General features: G+C 38.2%; 1 protein-coding gene across 3 annotated transcripts in view; it reads left to right on the top strand.

Moving 5' to 3' along the window:
- LOC109423909 (serotriflin) overlaps positions 1-15,660 on the top strand; it is a 43,944-nt gene extending 28,284 nt beyond the window's left edge. For 2 of the 3 annotated variants that reach the window (XM_062849806.1, XM_062849805.1), the window contains 4 exons: positions 3,191-3,336; positions 14,641-14,841; positions 15,081-15,170; positions 15,238-15,659. In XM_062849806.1, coding sequence (XP_062705790.1) covers positions 3,191-3,336; positions 14,641-14,841; positions 15,081-15,170; positions 15,238-15,400 — 600 coding nt within the window. In that variant the 3' untranslated portion in view covers positions 15,401-15,659. Of the gene's footprint in view, positions 1-3,190; positions 3,337-14,640; positions 14,842-15,080; positions 15,171-15,237 lie in introns of all 3 variants that reach the window. The other variant, XM_062849807.1, reaches the window with a different exon arrangement.
- Positions 15,661-16,354: the final 694 nt, after the last annotated feature.

Below are 16,354 nucleotides of genomic sequence, written 5' to 3'. Positions count from 1 at the left end.
TTAGTTACCATATTCGGGTAAATGGTTTTCAGGTAAATGTTATAGAATCCACGGTTTTAGAGGGGTCTTTGGGTTTTCAGAGGGTTTAAAGTGATTTCAGGTACTTTAGGGATTGTCAGAGATGGTCGCGGAGATTCTCGGGAAATCTTTCAGGATTTCAGGGAATTACAGATGATTTCAGGGTGTTCTGGAAAATGTTAGAGGTGGTACTGACAAACGTCGCAATGCTAAGCTATGTATGCTATATGTAAGTGAAGGAAGCTCTCATTACAAAATTATCCTGGACCGACAGGAAGGCGAACGCATCAACCTCAGCATAGTCCTCCAGGGTAGCCGAGCGTTTAATGCATGTGGAATGCATTATTAGTCATTTGTTTTCAGCCATTTAAGCTTTTTTTTTGTGAAAATTTAGCCAGAACGTATAAAAATTACACAGCTTCAAGTTTTAGGAAAGTATCACCAAACTAAATTAAGCAAAATCAATTAGATGTGATTAAACATAAAAGAATTTTGGAAGGTTGGAGAAACCTTATTGAAAGATCATTGAAAAAAAAATCGCAGACGACGACAAGAAGAGGACAAACGGAAGGGGACAGTGACAGACAGGGGCAGACAACGAAAACTAGCAACGTACTACATCAAACTCTGAGATCAACGCGTTTCAAAAACTGATATAATCAGGTTCTCTCTCTCTTCTTGGCGTAACGTCCCCATTTGGACAAAGCCTGCTTCTCAGCTTAGTGTTCTATGAGCACTTCCACAGTTATTAACTGAGAGCTTCCTCTGCCAATGACCATTTTGCATGCGTATATCGTGTGGCAGGCACGAAGATGAATCAGGTTCATGTATTCCAAATCAAGTCCTGCCAACACTTCTCTAACGGGATTCCGTTGTTTTCCTCGGACCCGGAGAATTTTATGCAGCTCAGATCTGACCTCACGATACTCATTGCATCCCCACACGACATGTTAGATATCCGGAGTACGTGGATTTCTTTTCATAACTCAAATTTCAATTCGTTCATCGAACACATGTTCTGTTGTGCACATGGATATCAAAGCATTTTCAACAGTGTAATTTCCCACATGGCTTGGTCAGCCAAAGCAAAAGCAATTTTATAATCCTTGTTCAAATTATTTCTGATTTTTCATTCCAATTAGGTGTAAACTAAAAACGATCAGCTAAATTAGCATTTAAATTACTACACAAATTGGGGCAATGTCTTATTACTTATGCAAATCCGAACGTGATGATTTATCGCTGCAAAACGACTTAAAACCAAAGAGAGTTGCCCAAATAAATCGATTTTTTCTCCTAACAGCCAACAAAACTCACCGTTCCCAGATGTGTCTAAATTGGAATACGGAGTTACCCACGCTGAAAGTGCGGCACACCTTGGATAAAAGTTGCACGATTGTCCAGGACCAATTATCGAATCGAAGTAAAATTTAGCAATTGACACGAGCACGAGCATCAAGTCCAATAAAATGTAGGATTTGCTGCCGATAACTGCTTCCGAAACGGCGAGGTTAACGAGATAAACGTGTCAAACGTGCATTTAGTAATCCCAGGATTCCGACGACGGATGGATCAGTGGGTGTAGTAATTTGGACAAATCGGTATAACTGGTATCGAACGGACCGCGACGCGACACCAGCAGGTGGCGCAGTGCAGATGCTGCAACCGGTCTACCGGCAGAAACATGAATGTCCCGAAATGGATCTTAAGACAGTTTTGGCAACTCGTTTTGCCAAATGTTTCATTCGGGAAGATTGGTGTTGCAAAGTGTCAGCGCCTGTGGTTAATTAACACGGTTCTAGTCATAACACAAAGTGTTTTGCTCCTCCAAGATTAAAACATATACGACACATGAGCTTAGTGTCCAGGCGAATCCCAAGGAGTCTTACTAAAGTTGTTTTAATTTTAATGTTGAACTTGGAATACTGATTAATCTTTTAGCAACACTTTTTTTATTCTTTACCACTTAACCTAATTTACAGGTCTTTTGTTCACTAGGGCAATGTGTGAGCGATTCCAATCGTCAACTGCACTGACACTTTGTATAGCGCCTAAATGTATTCTATTCTAGTTCTGCTATATCGAACTGGTTTTCTTTGCGCTGCTGTCACTTTTCTACCCTGTCCGTGGTAGAATGATGAGCATGAGGATGTTGATGTCTGGCTCTTGTACCTTTTCCAGTCCGATTGGGGGCCATTATGATATGCCATTAGCAGATATCGTATAGTTTTCCGGGTCCGTTGGAGCATATGCTCAGAAGAGGGTAAGGTGTCAACCACTCTCGGGCAGAAGAGCAACTAACGAAAAATTGCAAGTGCCGGGGCTGGGATCGAACCCCTTGACCATCAACTTACGAAGTGAACGTGTAACCACTACGCTACGAGCCCGGCGATTTAGCAACCCTTGTTCGTATTGACGCCACCTTTTGCGATTTTTATTCTAGTCAAAAATTAGACAATTGATTCGAGCAGTTCAAAACTATTGTACTCAAACTATTGCGACTAGCGACTTATGTGATGCTAGGGAATATCAGTGCAAAGCAGGACAGTTGAAAGAACACCTCCTCCTTATCAAATGATCACTTTTTTATGAGTCGTTTATATTTTAGTCGTGATCTTATTGATGAAAATTTGCTATACGGAGCGTTATTTCCAACAAGATGAATAATAAATAAACCCGTGTTACTTAGGATCATGGTAATCTCTGGTGGTACAAATCAAACAAGTGTTTTAAACAGGTTTTCATTTACTTTCGAAAACGCCGTTTGTGTTCCTGTTTGAAGAATATTCCCATTTCCATCACAACGAAGTTATCAATTATGGATAACGTGTTGAGCTTGATCGTGGTATCAAATTCTAATGTTTCTTGTAGGTGTTGTTCAGAGCTCATTTGAATACCCAGCCAATAAACATTTCATTCACGATCAAGTTTAACGATCTCACGTATTACGATTTTGATATATTTTTCGGATCACGCATTATTGTCATACACCGTCGGAACACGAGTTTGTGATCATGTACCGGATCGGCAGAATGCTCATTTGTATGAATCACGTGCTTGTGTGTTGGTTTTTATTATTTTCTACGACGACCATATCTCCCAATGGGATCGAGCTCTCTAGTACCTATAGATTTCTGATGTTTCCATATGTTTCCTTCCCCCCTCTCTCTAGAAGTGGCACTACGGAGCGGCTCGGTCGGCTCAGAAGTGGGCGGATCAGTGCCGGTTGCTAACGCACGACAGCCCGAAGGGAAGGTGGATAGACAACTACGGCGCGTGTGGTCAAAACATCTTCGTCTCCACGCACAAGGTGCCATGGTGAGTATTAAGTGCTGCGCGCGCGGTAACCTCTGAGATTAGCGTCGTTTGATATCGCATTTCAATTTGTCAAAGAAAACGAGGTAGTAATTCCATTAAGTTGTTGTCATTTAAATGGTTTGCTTTGAAGTTTTGCGCAGTCGGTGGTCGAACCTTTCGCTGTTAAGATGACCTTTGGGTTGACAAACTGTGGCACGCTGAATGGTTTGCTGTTTTCAAAGGAAAATCTAGGCGTTGATCCTGGTGTATAGGGTACTACATGAAATTCTCGCCTTCTCTTTCACTCGTAAAGAAATTTTGTAAACAACAAGGCCAAGAAACGTCAAAATCCCATACAAAATCAAAACAATGCAGTGCCCTATTGAATCAGTATTTTGTAGTATGTAGATTGTAATGATTTTTTTAGATACACGGAACTACAAATGAACCCAAATTTAAGTTGTTTTGACGCAATCCCGGTCTTCCGTGGAATTACTCAAATTTGCGTCGAACAGCGATAGTGGCGAGTGAGTAGTTCTCGTTTGAGAGCGGCAAAAAAATTAAACCCAGTGGTAAGTTATTTTCACCCAACGGAGGCCTCAATTGACGCAAATTTGGGTTAACTCAAGAAAACCCAAATTTGGCTTCTTCCACGGAAGAGCAGCGGATGCGTCGGTGCTTCTCTCTTTGTTTTCGAAAACATTGTGGTGGGGCGAGGGAGAAAACAACCCAACTTTGAGTTAAAACTTTAAGCAGTTTAGTCAAATTAGCGTTTTTAAAGCTTATTCATTGGGTTATAATATTTTTCCGTGTAGGGTCACAGAGCCATTAGTAATCGGTAAAAGGTTATTGCGGCCATAATAATTGCAAAATGCACCATAGGAAAATCAAAATGCACCATAAATAATTAAGCAATGTACCGACAAAATGCACAGCTTTCTCCATAAATAATTAGAAATGTTCCATAATAAATTAAAAATGTAGCGGTAAACCAAAAAATTTTCTAGTTAAAAATGAAACATTGTATCAATAAAAAATTAAATTAAACACCATAAACAAATAAGTTTGCTCCATAAAAATAATAAAAATATCCATAAATAAGATGCTGGGTCATTAGGCCGAAGGTCATTAGGCCGAAGGCCATTAGGCCGAAGGTCATTAGGCCGAATGGTCATTTGGCCGAATGGTCATTAGGCCGAATGGTCATTAGGCCGAATGGTCATCAGGACGAATTGAAAGTTAGCCGTTGTTTTTACCTTTTCCAACAATTTTTGACAAAAACTAGTTTAACAATGGAACTAGAAAGAATAGCCTATGTTTTAAAGAAGGAAAAATTTATGAATTGAATATCAGCAGTTTCAGCGCCAAAAACTATTTCAGCAATGATACTAGAAAGAACAGCCTATATTTAAAAGAAGGAAAAATTCATGGGTAAAATATCAGTAGATTCAGCATCAATAAAGTATCTTCGTGCCTGTCACACGATACACACATGCAAAATGGTCATTTGCAGAGGAAGCTCTCAGTTAATAAGCTGAGAAGCAGGCTTTGTCTCAGTGGGGACGTAACGGCAAGAAGAAGACCATTCGGCCTGATGACCATTCGGCCTAATGACCATTCGGCCTAATGACCATTCGGCCTAGTGACCATTCGGCCTAATGACCTTCGGCCGAATGGCCTTCGGCCTAATGACCTTCGGCCGAATGGCCTGACACCATCAAATTGCACCATTAACAAACTATAAATTTTACCTCAAAGAATGCAAAATCTACAAAAATTAATCAAATTCTGCATCATTAGCAGTATTTCAACGGCTAGTAGCTCTGGAAATATGTAAATATATGGTAATATGTGGAATTTAAAAGGCTATATTCTGCTCCTTCTGCCTTAATTTAAAAAAAAAAATCAAATCTGACTATACATGTCAATGGTTGCTCCTCCGTGATTGATCAGAGCTGGTACCAATTGCACTGAGATCCAAATGAATAAGGGCTGGGACACTCCACTTATTCTCAAAGTGCAATTTAAGCAGCTTATACAGTGTATCAAACAATTGTCCGTACAGCAAATTTTTGGTCAAAATAATTTTTCATTCAAATGCTTATAACTTTTTTATACGTCAATCAAAAACGCTGAAATTTTAACCAATCATAAACCATATATTGCAGCTCTATTGGTAAAATTTTGAGCGAGATCTAATAAGTTTTCTGAAAGTTATAGAACTTTTAGTAAAACTTTTATGATTTTTGAACACATTTTTAAAACATTATATCTCAATATATAGTCGATGAAACTTTTTCAATCTTTTTTGTGTTACAGCTTATACTTAAGGCTTTCATATGCAGCTTCGTTTGAGGTTTTATATTTACTACAAAAAAATATAAAAAATCTGTATATATTCAGAGTATTATTTGGAAATTTATCATATTTTGATCAATAAAAGTGCCAAGTGTTTTCAACTTTATCAAACTCTCTTAATGTAATATTTTTATACAGGACCTACTGAACAACACATGAAGAGTAGGCCCTATGCATTTTTCGTTCAGTTAATGCACTTTTATTGGTAGAAAACGTTTGGCAGATTATATGTTCAAAATATGGTGATTTTTTAAATACCGTCAACTGCATAAGCAAATTTTTCATATTTTTTGTAGTGAATATAAAACCTCAAACGAAGCTACATATGAAAGCCTTAGGTATAAGCTGTAACACAGAAAAGATTAAAAAAGTTTCATCGACTACATACTGAGATATAATGTTTTGAAAATGTGTTCAAAAATCTTATAAGTTTTACTAAAAGTTCTATAGCTTCCAGAAAACTTATTCGATCTCGCTCAAAATTTTACCAATAGAGCAGTAATATATGATTCATAATTGGTCAAAATTTCAGCAGTTTTGATTGACGTATTAAAAAGTTATAAACATTTGATGGAAAAATTATTTTGACAAAAATTTGCTGTACGGACAATTGTTTGATACACTGTACATTCTTGATCAATAACGGCGCCGGCCACGTCCTTATAGTCAGTTAGGAAGGGAAAGGAATGTTCTAACATTCTAGTGTGCTGGTTGTTGCTACTAAAGACCGAGATCACCTCTGCATCCCCACAACCAGCACGGACTGGGGTATTTGTTAAACGGAAAGGACGGACGATCTGGGAGTCACCGTTGGGTCGGTGATGCGATCCATGGATAGGGGTTTTTAAATAAAATTTTTAATAGTGTTCGTGATAGATTGTGTGGTGAATAAGGTCAAGCGGCACAGCACGCTTTGGTTGCATAACTTGTAGGCGTTATATATACTGTGCTGTGAGTAGAAGTTGGAAGGGAGGGAAACGACTTTTTCCCATTCGTTTCTGGTTCTAGCGAAGACTATGAACATATGAATATACATGAGTTGTATATGTAGAGAAGAGAGAGCGAGAGAAAGTGGATAGAAAGATATAAAGTAGGATGAAAGGAACGGGCCAGGGATTGAACCCATGGCCTTCTGCATACGAATCAGAAGCGGTAGCCACTAGACCACCAAGCCCGTTTTCTGCTCCTCCTGATAATCGAAGAATATAATAAAAAGAACGTCAGTTGTTATCAGGATACTTAGTTTATTTTATAATTATATAAAACATGGATTAATTTTTTGATAATTTTTCCGATCAAATTGAAATCAATAATTAATATAATATATTTACATTACATATTATATAAACTCCACGAATATGGTTAACCCTTTTTCAAAATGCGGATTCTTTTAATACATGCGGCGTAGCCTGTGGATGCGTTGTAACTGTGTCGATTCGGTTCTAGGTTTTCCACAAATCCAAGAATTTGCCCGGTACAATGCAAACAGAGATGTTATCCCGTTTTTAAGTCCGACGAGCGTTAGCGAGTTCGAACAGCAAGCGATTATCTCGTAAATTGCATTCATAGTGTTTCCATATTTTAAGTCGTTCGATCATAGATGCGTGCTTCGGTACATGGTTTCTGTTTATTTTCTTTTTACTTTTCATATTAAAATTTTTCCATCCACATCCTAAAACTATATGTCGTTGGACACTGCAGCAGTTCTGAAAAAATCATTCCGTCATATCTAAATTTAATCACCTACAGCTCATTTTAGAAGCTGAACCTGAGAATATGGTATATGAAAAACTTGTGCGGCTAGACCAGTTCTGCAAGAAAGTCACGGAAAACCCATTATTTTCCGAATATTTAAGGTAAATGTCACGGACTGGCTTCGAAAAATGCCAATGATATTCACGGTGAATATCATTTGGCATTTTTCAAAGATAGTCCGTGACATTTACATTAAATATTCGAGTAATAGCGGTTTTTCCGTGACTTTCTTTCAGAACTGGTCTAGCCGCACAAGTTTCTCATATACCATATTCTCAGGTTCAGCTTCTAAAATGAGCTGTAGGTGGTTGAATTTAGATATGACGAAATGAAATTTTCAGCACTGCACTGCAGCAATGGTACAATAAGATTAAATTTATGTAGCTTTTACATTTTTTGTGGTAAAATTTACAATTTGTTTATGGTGCAATTTGATGATATGTATGGTGCAATTTCAATTTTTTATGGAGCAAATATGGTATAATTATGGAGCAAATATTCATTATTTATGGATATTTTTATTATTTTTTATGGAGCAAACTTATATGTTTATGGTGTTTTATTTATTTTTTTATTGATACAATGTTTCATTTTTAACTAGATTTTTTTTTGGTTTACCGCTACATTTTTAATTTATTATGGAACATTTATATTTTTTTATGGAGAATGCTGTACATTTTATCGGTACATTGCTTAATTATTTATGGTGCATTTTTGTGTTTCTATGGTGCATTTTCGTTTACCTATGGGTGCATTAAATAGGCTGCCTTAGTAATCTTACACTCCAAAATTTGTCCTATTCGAAAACAAATGATTACGGTATCGATTGATTCCGTTAATTTTGTGCTTATGCAAACTAAAAATACGAAAATTAAAAATAAACAAATAGGATGGAAATGGGGTCCAGCTAAGTCTTACATGATGTTGCATATGATGCTAAAGTGGGATGCAATACGGTGAGTCGACAAGAAGAGCGTCCAACATAGGTCTGGTCTTCACAAGTACCTACCTCATGCATCCACGGGTCAATCGATGACAAAGACCGCCAGCTAAGAGTTGTGTGTTTAGCTGGTAGTGCAGCCTGGACACTGTTGTCCTTTTGACTTCAGCTAGATTAAGGAGGTACGACCCGAGCGTCTGTTCTCCAAGAAGGTGCGGCTAAAACAGCGTCTATTCTGGCATCCAACGGCTGAGTATGAAATGCTCTTCCACCGGAAGCTATACCTGGTGGAAGGGGGCAGCCCCCCACGGTGAATAGGGGACCTTAGGCCAACGACCTACTGTTTCCGAAACCCAAAAACCGTTACAGAAACCGAAAATGAAAGATTACGAACTGATTCAACGGCAACGTTGGCAGCGTTACGATGAGCACCTCAATGGCGACGTTGCAAGAACCGAAGATGGCGTGGTAACAGATCTACGAGGGGGCCGTCCATATACCACGTGGACAGAATAATCGTGATTATTGACCCCCTCTCCCCTCCCAATGGACAAGCGTGGACTTTTTGCTGACCCCGACCCCCTCCCTAATGTCCACGTGGACTTCAGAAAAAAAATCGTTTTTTTATTTAAAAAAACTGTGATTAAAAAAAAAATTTTTTTAGAAAATGATGCATTAACTAATAGTTATTTATGTAACCAGTTGCAAAAAGTTGATTTTTTTCAGCGCGAGTCGTACATTTATCCACCGAAACTTGCCGAGTTGGATAAATACGAAAAGTGCTGAAAAAAAAATCGAGTTTTATAACGAGTTCCATACCAAATTTTATGCAATGATTTTTTTTTCATTATACGACTAATTTGAGTTGCATAATGTTCATAACGCAACCCAACTGAGTTGCATTATGAACATTATGCAACTATTTTCGTTATGTAGTTATTTCCAGTTGCATTATGGACCAGTTCGGAAAAATTGGCCATTATGATACCAAAATAAGTCCTATAAAATGGAAATTATGATACTGAATTGCATAAAATATATTTCTTAATTTTACATATTGCGAATATTTTCGTACAACAATCTATCTAAATAGGCTATTATGGTTCTCTGAATATTCAACAATGATTGCCCCATCTTCATAGATGACTTTTATGCTTTTATCACAGACAAACAGACGTATCACTTGGAACTAAGTGTGATTAATATCATCGTCACAAAAGCATAACCGCCCAATGCTAATTACACTGTGTTTCGTAATCCTACTACTGAGTAGATGGCGGTAGTGAGCAAACGTCAAACAGGAGCAAAATCGATGCGAGCGCCATGAGCGAGAGATTTGCGAACTACAGAATATTTGAATAGTCCGTTAGAAAGGGAAACGATGGAAAGTGGGTAGAGTGAGACGTCTGTTTGTCTCTGCTTTTATATCATCAAAATTATCAAAGATTGTGTATTCATTGCCGAAAAACAATAAATACAGCAACATTTCGAAAGTATATAGCGCAGTTTCAAAATTCACTCATAATTATATGATTTTGACTTTAATTTTCTATAAAATAGTTTATATTTTAGAAGAAATTTTTTGACTTGAAAGTATTTACAGATACAGTGTATCAAACAATTGTCCGTACAGCAATTTTTTGGTCAAAATATTTTTTCATTCAAATGTTCGTAACTTTTTTATACGTCAATCAAAAACGCTGAAATTTTGACCAATCATGAATCATATATTAAAGCTCCATTGGTAAAATTTTGAGCGAGATCGAATAAGTTTTCTGAAAGTTATAGAACTTTTAGAAACACTTATAAGATTTTTGAACACATTTTTAAAACATTATATCTCAGTATGTACTCGGTGAAACTTTTTCAATTTTTTGTGTGTTACTGCTGATACCTAAGGTTTTCATATGCAGCTTCCTTTGAGGTTTTATATTCACTACAAAAAATATAAAAAATGTGCTTATAAAGTTGACGATGTTTAAAAATTTGCCTTATTTTGCACATATTATCTGCCAAACGTTTTCCACCAATAAAAGTGCATTAACTGAACGAAAAATACATAGGACCTACTCTTCATATGTAGTTTAGTAGGTCCTGTATAAAAATATTACTTTAAGAGAGTTTGAAAACGTTGAAAACACTTGGCACTTTTATTGATCAAAATATGATGAATTTCCAAATGACGCTCTGAACATACACAGATTTTTCATATTTTTTTTAGTGAATATAAAACCTCAAATGAAGCTGCATATAAAAACCTTAGGTATCAGCTGTATCACATAAAAAATGGAAAAAGTTTCATCGAGTACATATTGAGATATAATGTTTTAAAAATGTGTTCAAAAATCTTATAAGTTTTACTAAAAGTTCTATAACTTTCAGAAAACTTATTCGATCTCGCTCAAAATTTTACCAATGGAGCTTTAATATATGGTTTATGATTGGTCAAAATTTCAGCGTATTTGATTGATGTATAAAAAAGTTATGATCATTTGAATGAAAAATTATTTTGGCCAAAAAATTGGTGTACGGACAATTGTTTGATACACTGTATGTATTCCGAAAGCAGCATTGAAAAGTGATATGAACCTTTAGAAATCCATGCAGAATTTTAACTAAGATCTGATAGAAACTTCATCACTGTTACGATCTATGGCATCATTTTAAACACTTCACAATTTTGTTTAGTATTTTTTACTAGACAGTTCGAAATCCTTATAATTTTCCAATAACTTTTGCTATGTAAATTTAAGTAGCCGTCGCCAACAAAAAACAAGTAATTTAATAAAAATCATATGATAGATAACTGTCATGTAGGATAATCACATTAATAATACGACATAATTTGTTTCGCTGCTGTTTATTTTTTAATTTTTTTTTCTTAAATCAAAATTGTCCGCGTGGACATTTGACAGACCCCAACCTCCCTCTCCGTGGACAAGCGTGGACTTTTCTCAGACCCCCTCCCCCCTGTAAGTTGTCCACGTGGTATATGGACGGCCCCGAGTAGGTACGTGCGCAGGACGAAATATTTCCAGCCCTTGACCTCCAAGCGAGTTACTAAAATACGGTGAAGCACTGGTGAGAGCACTACGCAGATTACTAAGATTTGGGAGCAGGAAATATTACCGGAGGAATGGATGGAAGGTATGTCCCATTCCCATCTACAAAAAGGGCGACAAGTTGGATTGCGGGAACTATCGCGCGATCACACTACTGAGCGCTGCCTACAAGATACTTTGCCAAAATTTTATGCCGACGTCTATCACAGACTGCAAGAGAATTCGTGGGACAATATCAGGCTGGATTCATGGGTGAACGCGCTACAATGAAGCAGATATGAGCCATCAGCCCGGTGTTGCAGAAATGCCGCGATTACAACGTGCTCACACATCACTTGTTCATCTATTTCAAATCGGCGTATGATACAATCAATCGAGACTAGCTATGGCAAATTATACATGAATACGGATTCCCGGATAAACTGATACGATTGATCAAGGCGACGATGAATCGAGTGATGAGCGTAGTTCGAGTATCAAAGACACTCGAGCCCTTTATAATCTCGCAAAGGGTTACGGCAGGATGATGGTCTTTCGTGCTTGCTGTTTAACATTGCTTTAGAGGGTGTAATAAGGAGAGCTGTTATAAACACAAATGGTACGATTTTTACGAAGTCCTTTCAGCTGCTTGGTTTCGCTGATGATATTGATCTTATTGCTCGCAAATTTGAGACGATGGCGGAATTGTACATCCGACTAAATAATGAACTCAGGCGAATTGAATTAGTCATTAATGTGTCGAAGATAAAGTACATGATGGCAAAGGGCTCCAGGGAGGAATTACCGCAAAACACGAAGATCAATGGAGCATCATCAAGAACGCCTTCAGCGCCACCGGCGAGAATAATTTGGGTGAGATACGCAACCGGAGAAGCATTGGATCTCAGATGATACCAGGAAGATAAAAGAGCGAAGGAACACCAAAGTCGCGATAGAGTGAGCGAAAACAAGATGAGCCAAAGCCGTAGCCCGTCAGCGCTATTCGGCTCTCAAAAAGAAAGTGAAACGCTCATGTAGACTGAACAAAAGAGCGTAGGCGGACTCTCTAGTCGACGAAGGCGAGAAAGCCGCAAACACCGGTGACATCCGTCTCCTCTACAATGTTGCTCGTTATATTCTACGCAGGGGTGGACACGAAATCCGCAAGCAAGCGTTAGATTGGAACCCATGAGGACATCGCAGCTGGGGTTTCCAGTTAGCCTAGTGGTAAGGCTTTGGATCGCCAATCCAGAGACGGAGGGTTCGATTCTTGTTCCGGTCGGGAACTTTTCCCAAGTAACAATTCCATTGCTGATTGGTTTTGTTTGATTTTTATTAGGATTTTATTACAGTAATAATTAAAACTCACAGTTTTATGACTGCTTTTATGAAAACCATTGATAAAATGTTTTATAGTATATTTGAAGATATCCATAAAGACAGATTTTAAGAGTAAACAAAACTTTCCGATATGTAAACCTTCTGGCAATAATTATTACCACAATAAAACTGTTAAAACTCTCTACAGATGGTGATCCGTTCGATTAGTAGCGACATCTGTTGGTGGAAAAGCAGAAACTACGACACTGCTAGGTTTATTGTGGTCATCATAAAAGTAAACTTGCTTTCGTTTGATTTTCACTGATTATGGACGTCGCCATATTGAAAAGTTAGAAAACGTGAATGGAAAACAGTCAATTTTGCTCAAATTAGCAATGAATTGATAGTTTGCCACCATTTCCATGACATGCTCACATAAATAAAATCTCTCGGCTGAGTTTTCTTGTGATTCGAGATAGTTTTACTAAATTAACAAATTGATTTATTTAATTCCAAGATGGTAATATTCACTATTTTCGAAGCGCATCAATTTTATGTTTCTGCAACCCCAATATTCACGGTAAAATTGAATGCGCATAGTCCTACCAACACAATAACTACTAAAATATAACTTAGAAATGATCGCTTTCTACTTACGAATGATGTATCCTCCTGAACTTTACGTGCCATCGAAGAAGCTTCTCTGCATCTTGAACTGTCATAGTTTTTTTTATTAAAAAAAATAATAACAACAACAATCGAGAATGGAACATTTTTCAACTAGGTTTTAAAACGGGTTTATTGTAAACGGGTTTATTGCAAAATCTCTCCCCGAGTGGTCCACTTGGCTGGAAGATGCTCTTAAAGAGGTTATCAAAAGGTTTTGATGTATAAATCAGTTTTATTACAAGTTTTATAAAATTGGTCATGTAGATCTCTTGTAGAGCCGAACAAAGCTTAAAATGTTACTTGGGTTCTCGACTTCCCTGGGCGTAGTGTTTCATTGTATTTGCCTCACAATATACAAATTCATGCAATGGCAGGCAAAGAAAGCCTTTCAATCAATAACTGTGGAAGTGCTAAAAGAACACCAAGTTGAAGAGAGGCAGGCCAAGTTCCAGTTGAAACGTCAAGCCAGAAAAAAGAAGAAGAGGACATCGCAGCAGAGACAGATCCAGAGGCTCATGGCGCCGCAGTCTCAACAACGAAATAAAGCAAGTCGACAGAAATTTTACCTGGCCACAGGGCAATAGCCCAGCATGGACCATCGTGGGTACTTAGGACTGAAAGTAAGTCTGGCATGGCAGACATCAACCCTCTACCTTTTTGGAGGACCAAGGGGTTTAGTTGAGCTCAGAGTCCTTCAATTGGGAACTACGAAGGTTGATGAGCCGGGAAACACTCTTTCTTCCTACGGGGTTTCTTATGGGAGTATGAGTGAAAAAAAAAGCAAAAAATCTTCCCTCCTTCACTTTCCCACAGAAAACCGCAAACAAAATCATCACCTTCGTAATCCCCAATGGCACTCGGACGTGGATCAGCCGTCCTTATCATAGGGAACAGATGCTTTTGTTAACCTCTCCTATCCTAGAGAAGTGAGGATCAGATTTGCAGAAGCAGTCCCTCCATCCCCTGTTAGCCTACGACCAAAATTACTACTGGTTCCTACCCGAGCTTTTCTAAGGTTACCGGGAAGAGGTTGAAGACCTCGCCCAGGCTTTACAAGTGGATTCATAAACTCCCATTCTCTCTAAAGAGAACGTAAAGGGTAACGTCATTTTTGAACGTTCGTTCAACCGAATTTATTCTCATAATAAATTGTTCACCACCAGGTGGTTGCCATACAAATTTTTATTGATTGATTGTATTTGTTTTTTCATTAAATTTCCCGATTATTTCTGTCATTTATAGGTTGTTCGCCCTAAAAACGTGGTTCCAGGAGCGACAAAACTTCACTTATGGATCGCACAAAAACGATTTGGTAGCGGTTGGGCACTACACGCAAATGGTCTGGGCAGCAACGCATAAAGTGGGCTGCGGACTGACCAAGTGCGCTCGCGGTGGTCCCCGGGGAAAGCCATTCTACAACTATGTGTGCAACTACTGTCCAATGTAAGTGGCAAGGTTAATCGATGCAAATCGATTTGTGAAACTGATGCTTGTCGAGCACTGCAAATCAAACAAACTGAAAGCCGAACTCGAGTTTAATTAAATTTGGGCGCATTTTACGCTCCATTTATTGTGCGCGGTTTTATCGAGCTTTCAAAGCTAATGCACCGAGTTACCGATAGTTTGCGTGTTCAACGAGCAAATTTGTTACTGCAATGGTTCATTTGAATTTCGATTTTCAGCGGAAACCACGAAGATAAACTGGGCACGCCCTACAGGCGAGGTAAACCGTGCGGTTCCTGCCACCAGCACTGCCACTCGAAAAAGATTAAGTAAGCGGGGTTTTTGGTTGATAAATTTACGTTTATGGGTACTAATTCCGACACCGATTTCTTTCAGGCTGTGTACCAACACGTGTAGTTCGGCAGATTTGTGGGCCAACTGCCGGGAGCTTTACAAAACGTGGCCCGGCTGGCTCTGTAATACCGTCACACCGGAAGGGTTGGAACGACAACGGAGTTGTTTGGCCACCTGTACCTGCCAAGGAAAGATTCATGACTGATGTCCGCCGGAGAAGGAATTTGTTGTAGGAGTGTGCCATTGTCACTACTCAGTACTCATTGTCGATGTGCCATATAAGTGTTGATCAATGCTCATAGATACAGTTCATAATCATAACCATGCAGAGCTGCGCTTTCATAGATAGTTTAGTTGTGAAGGTATATATTACCTGAGATTTTATTGTAAAAATTAAATGTGATGTTTTTATAGTTTCATGTTTTATTTTTTGAGAAGATGTTGTCTTGCAATATTCCCTGAGCTGATGAGGTCGAACGTAAATAATTTTAGGACAAAACTCGTAGATGCTCCGCTTTTAACCCATTCTGACCAAGGGCGTAGCCAGCCTTTCGGTCAGGAGGGGGGGGGGAGATCAAGCACCCTTAGCACTACTAGCTACTAGCTTTTATAACTGTACGCAGAACTGTGAAATTGAGTATATTAACATTATATTCTTAAAGCATTATTTAATCTTTCAGCTCTCACGCTGTTGTTTACAAAATTTTCATAAGAAATTATAGCGGAAATCTTTTGAAAATAGCAAACTTTTCTGAAGACTAACCGAGAATTTCCTGGCTCCTGTATGCATCCCTTTTAAATTATCTTCCAATATCATTCGCTGGAGGAATTCTTCCACAAATTATAGAAATAATCAAAAAAAAAAAAACATCACGTAATCCTGAAAAAGTTCTTGGGTACATCCCTGAAAAGATGATTGAAGGATTTCTGAAATTTTTGAAGGAACTCCTGAATGAACTTTTGAAGAGAATCTGAGAGGAATTTCTGAAGAAATCACTTGCGGAATTCCCGGAGAAATCACTGGAAGACTTCCTGGATAAAGAACCTGGAGGAAAAACCTGGATGCCTGGAGGAAGCCCTGTAGAATCCCTGGAGGAAATCTCGGCGAAATTCCCGGAGGAGTCCCTGGAAGTATTTTTGAAAGTATACCTGGAGAAAT

This window comes from Aedes albopictus, chromosome 2 (assembly GCF_035046485.1).
Source record: "Aedes albopictus strain Foshan chromosome 2, AalbF5, whole genome shotgun sequence".
Taxonomy (NCBI): Eukaryota; Metazoa; Arthropoda; class Insecta; order Diptera; family Culicidae; genus Aedes; species Aedes albopictus.
Note: the sequence above shows the minus strand (reverse complement) of the source record. Positions and strands in the feature narration are given on the sequence as shown.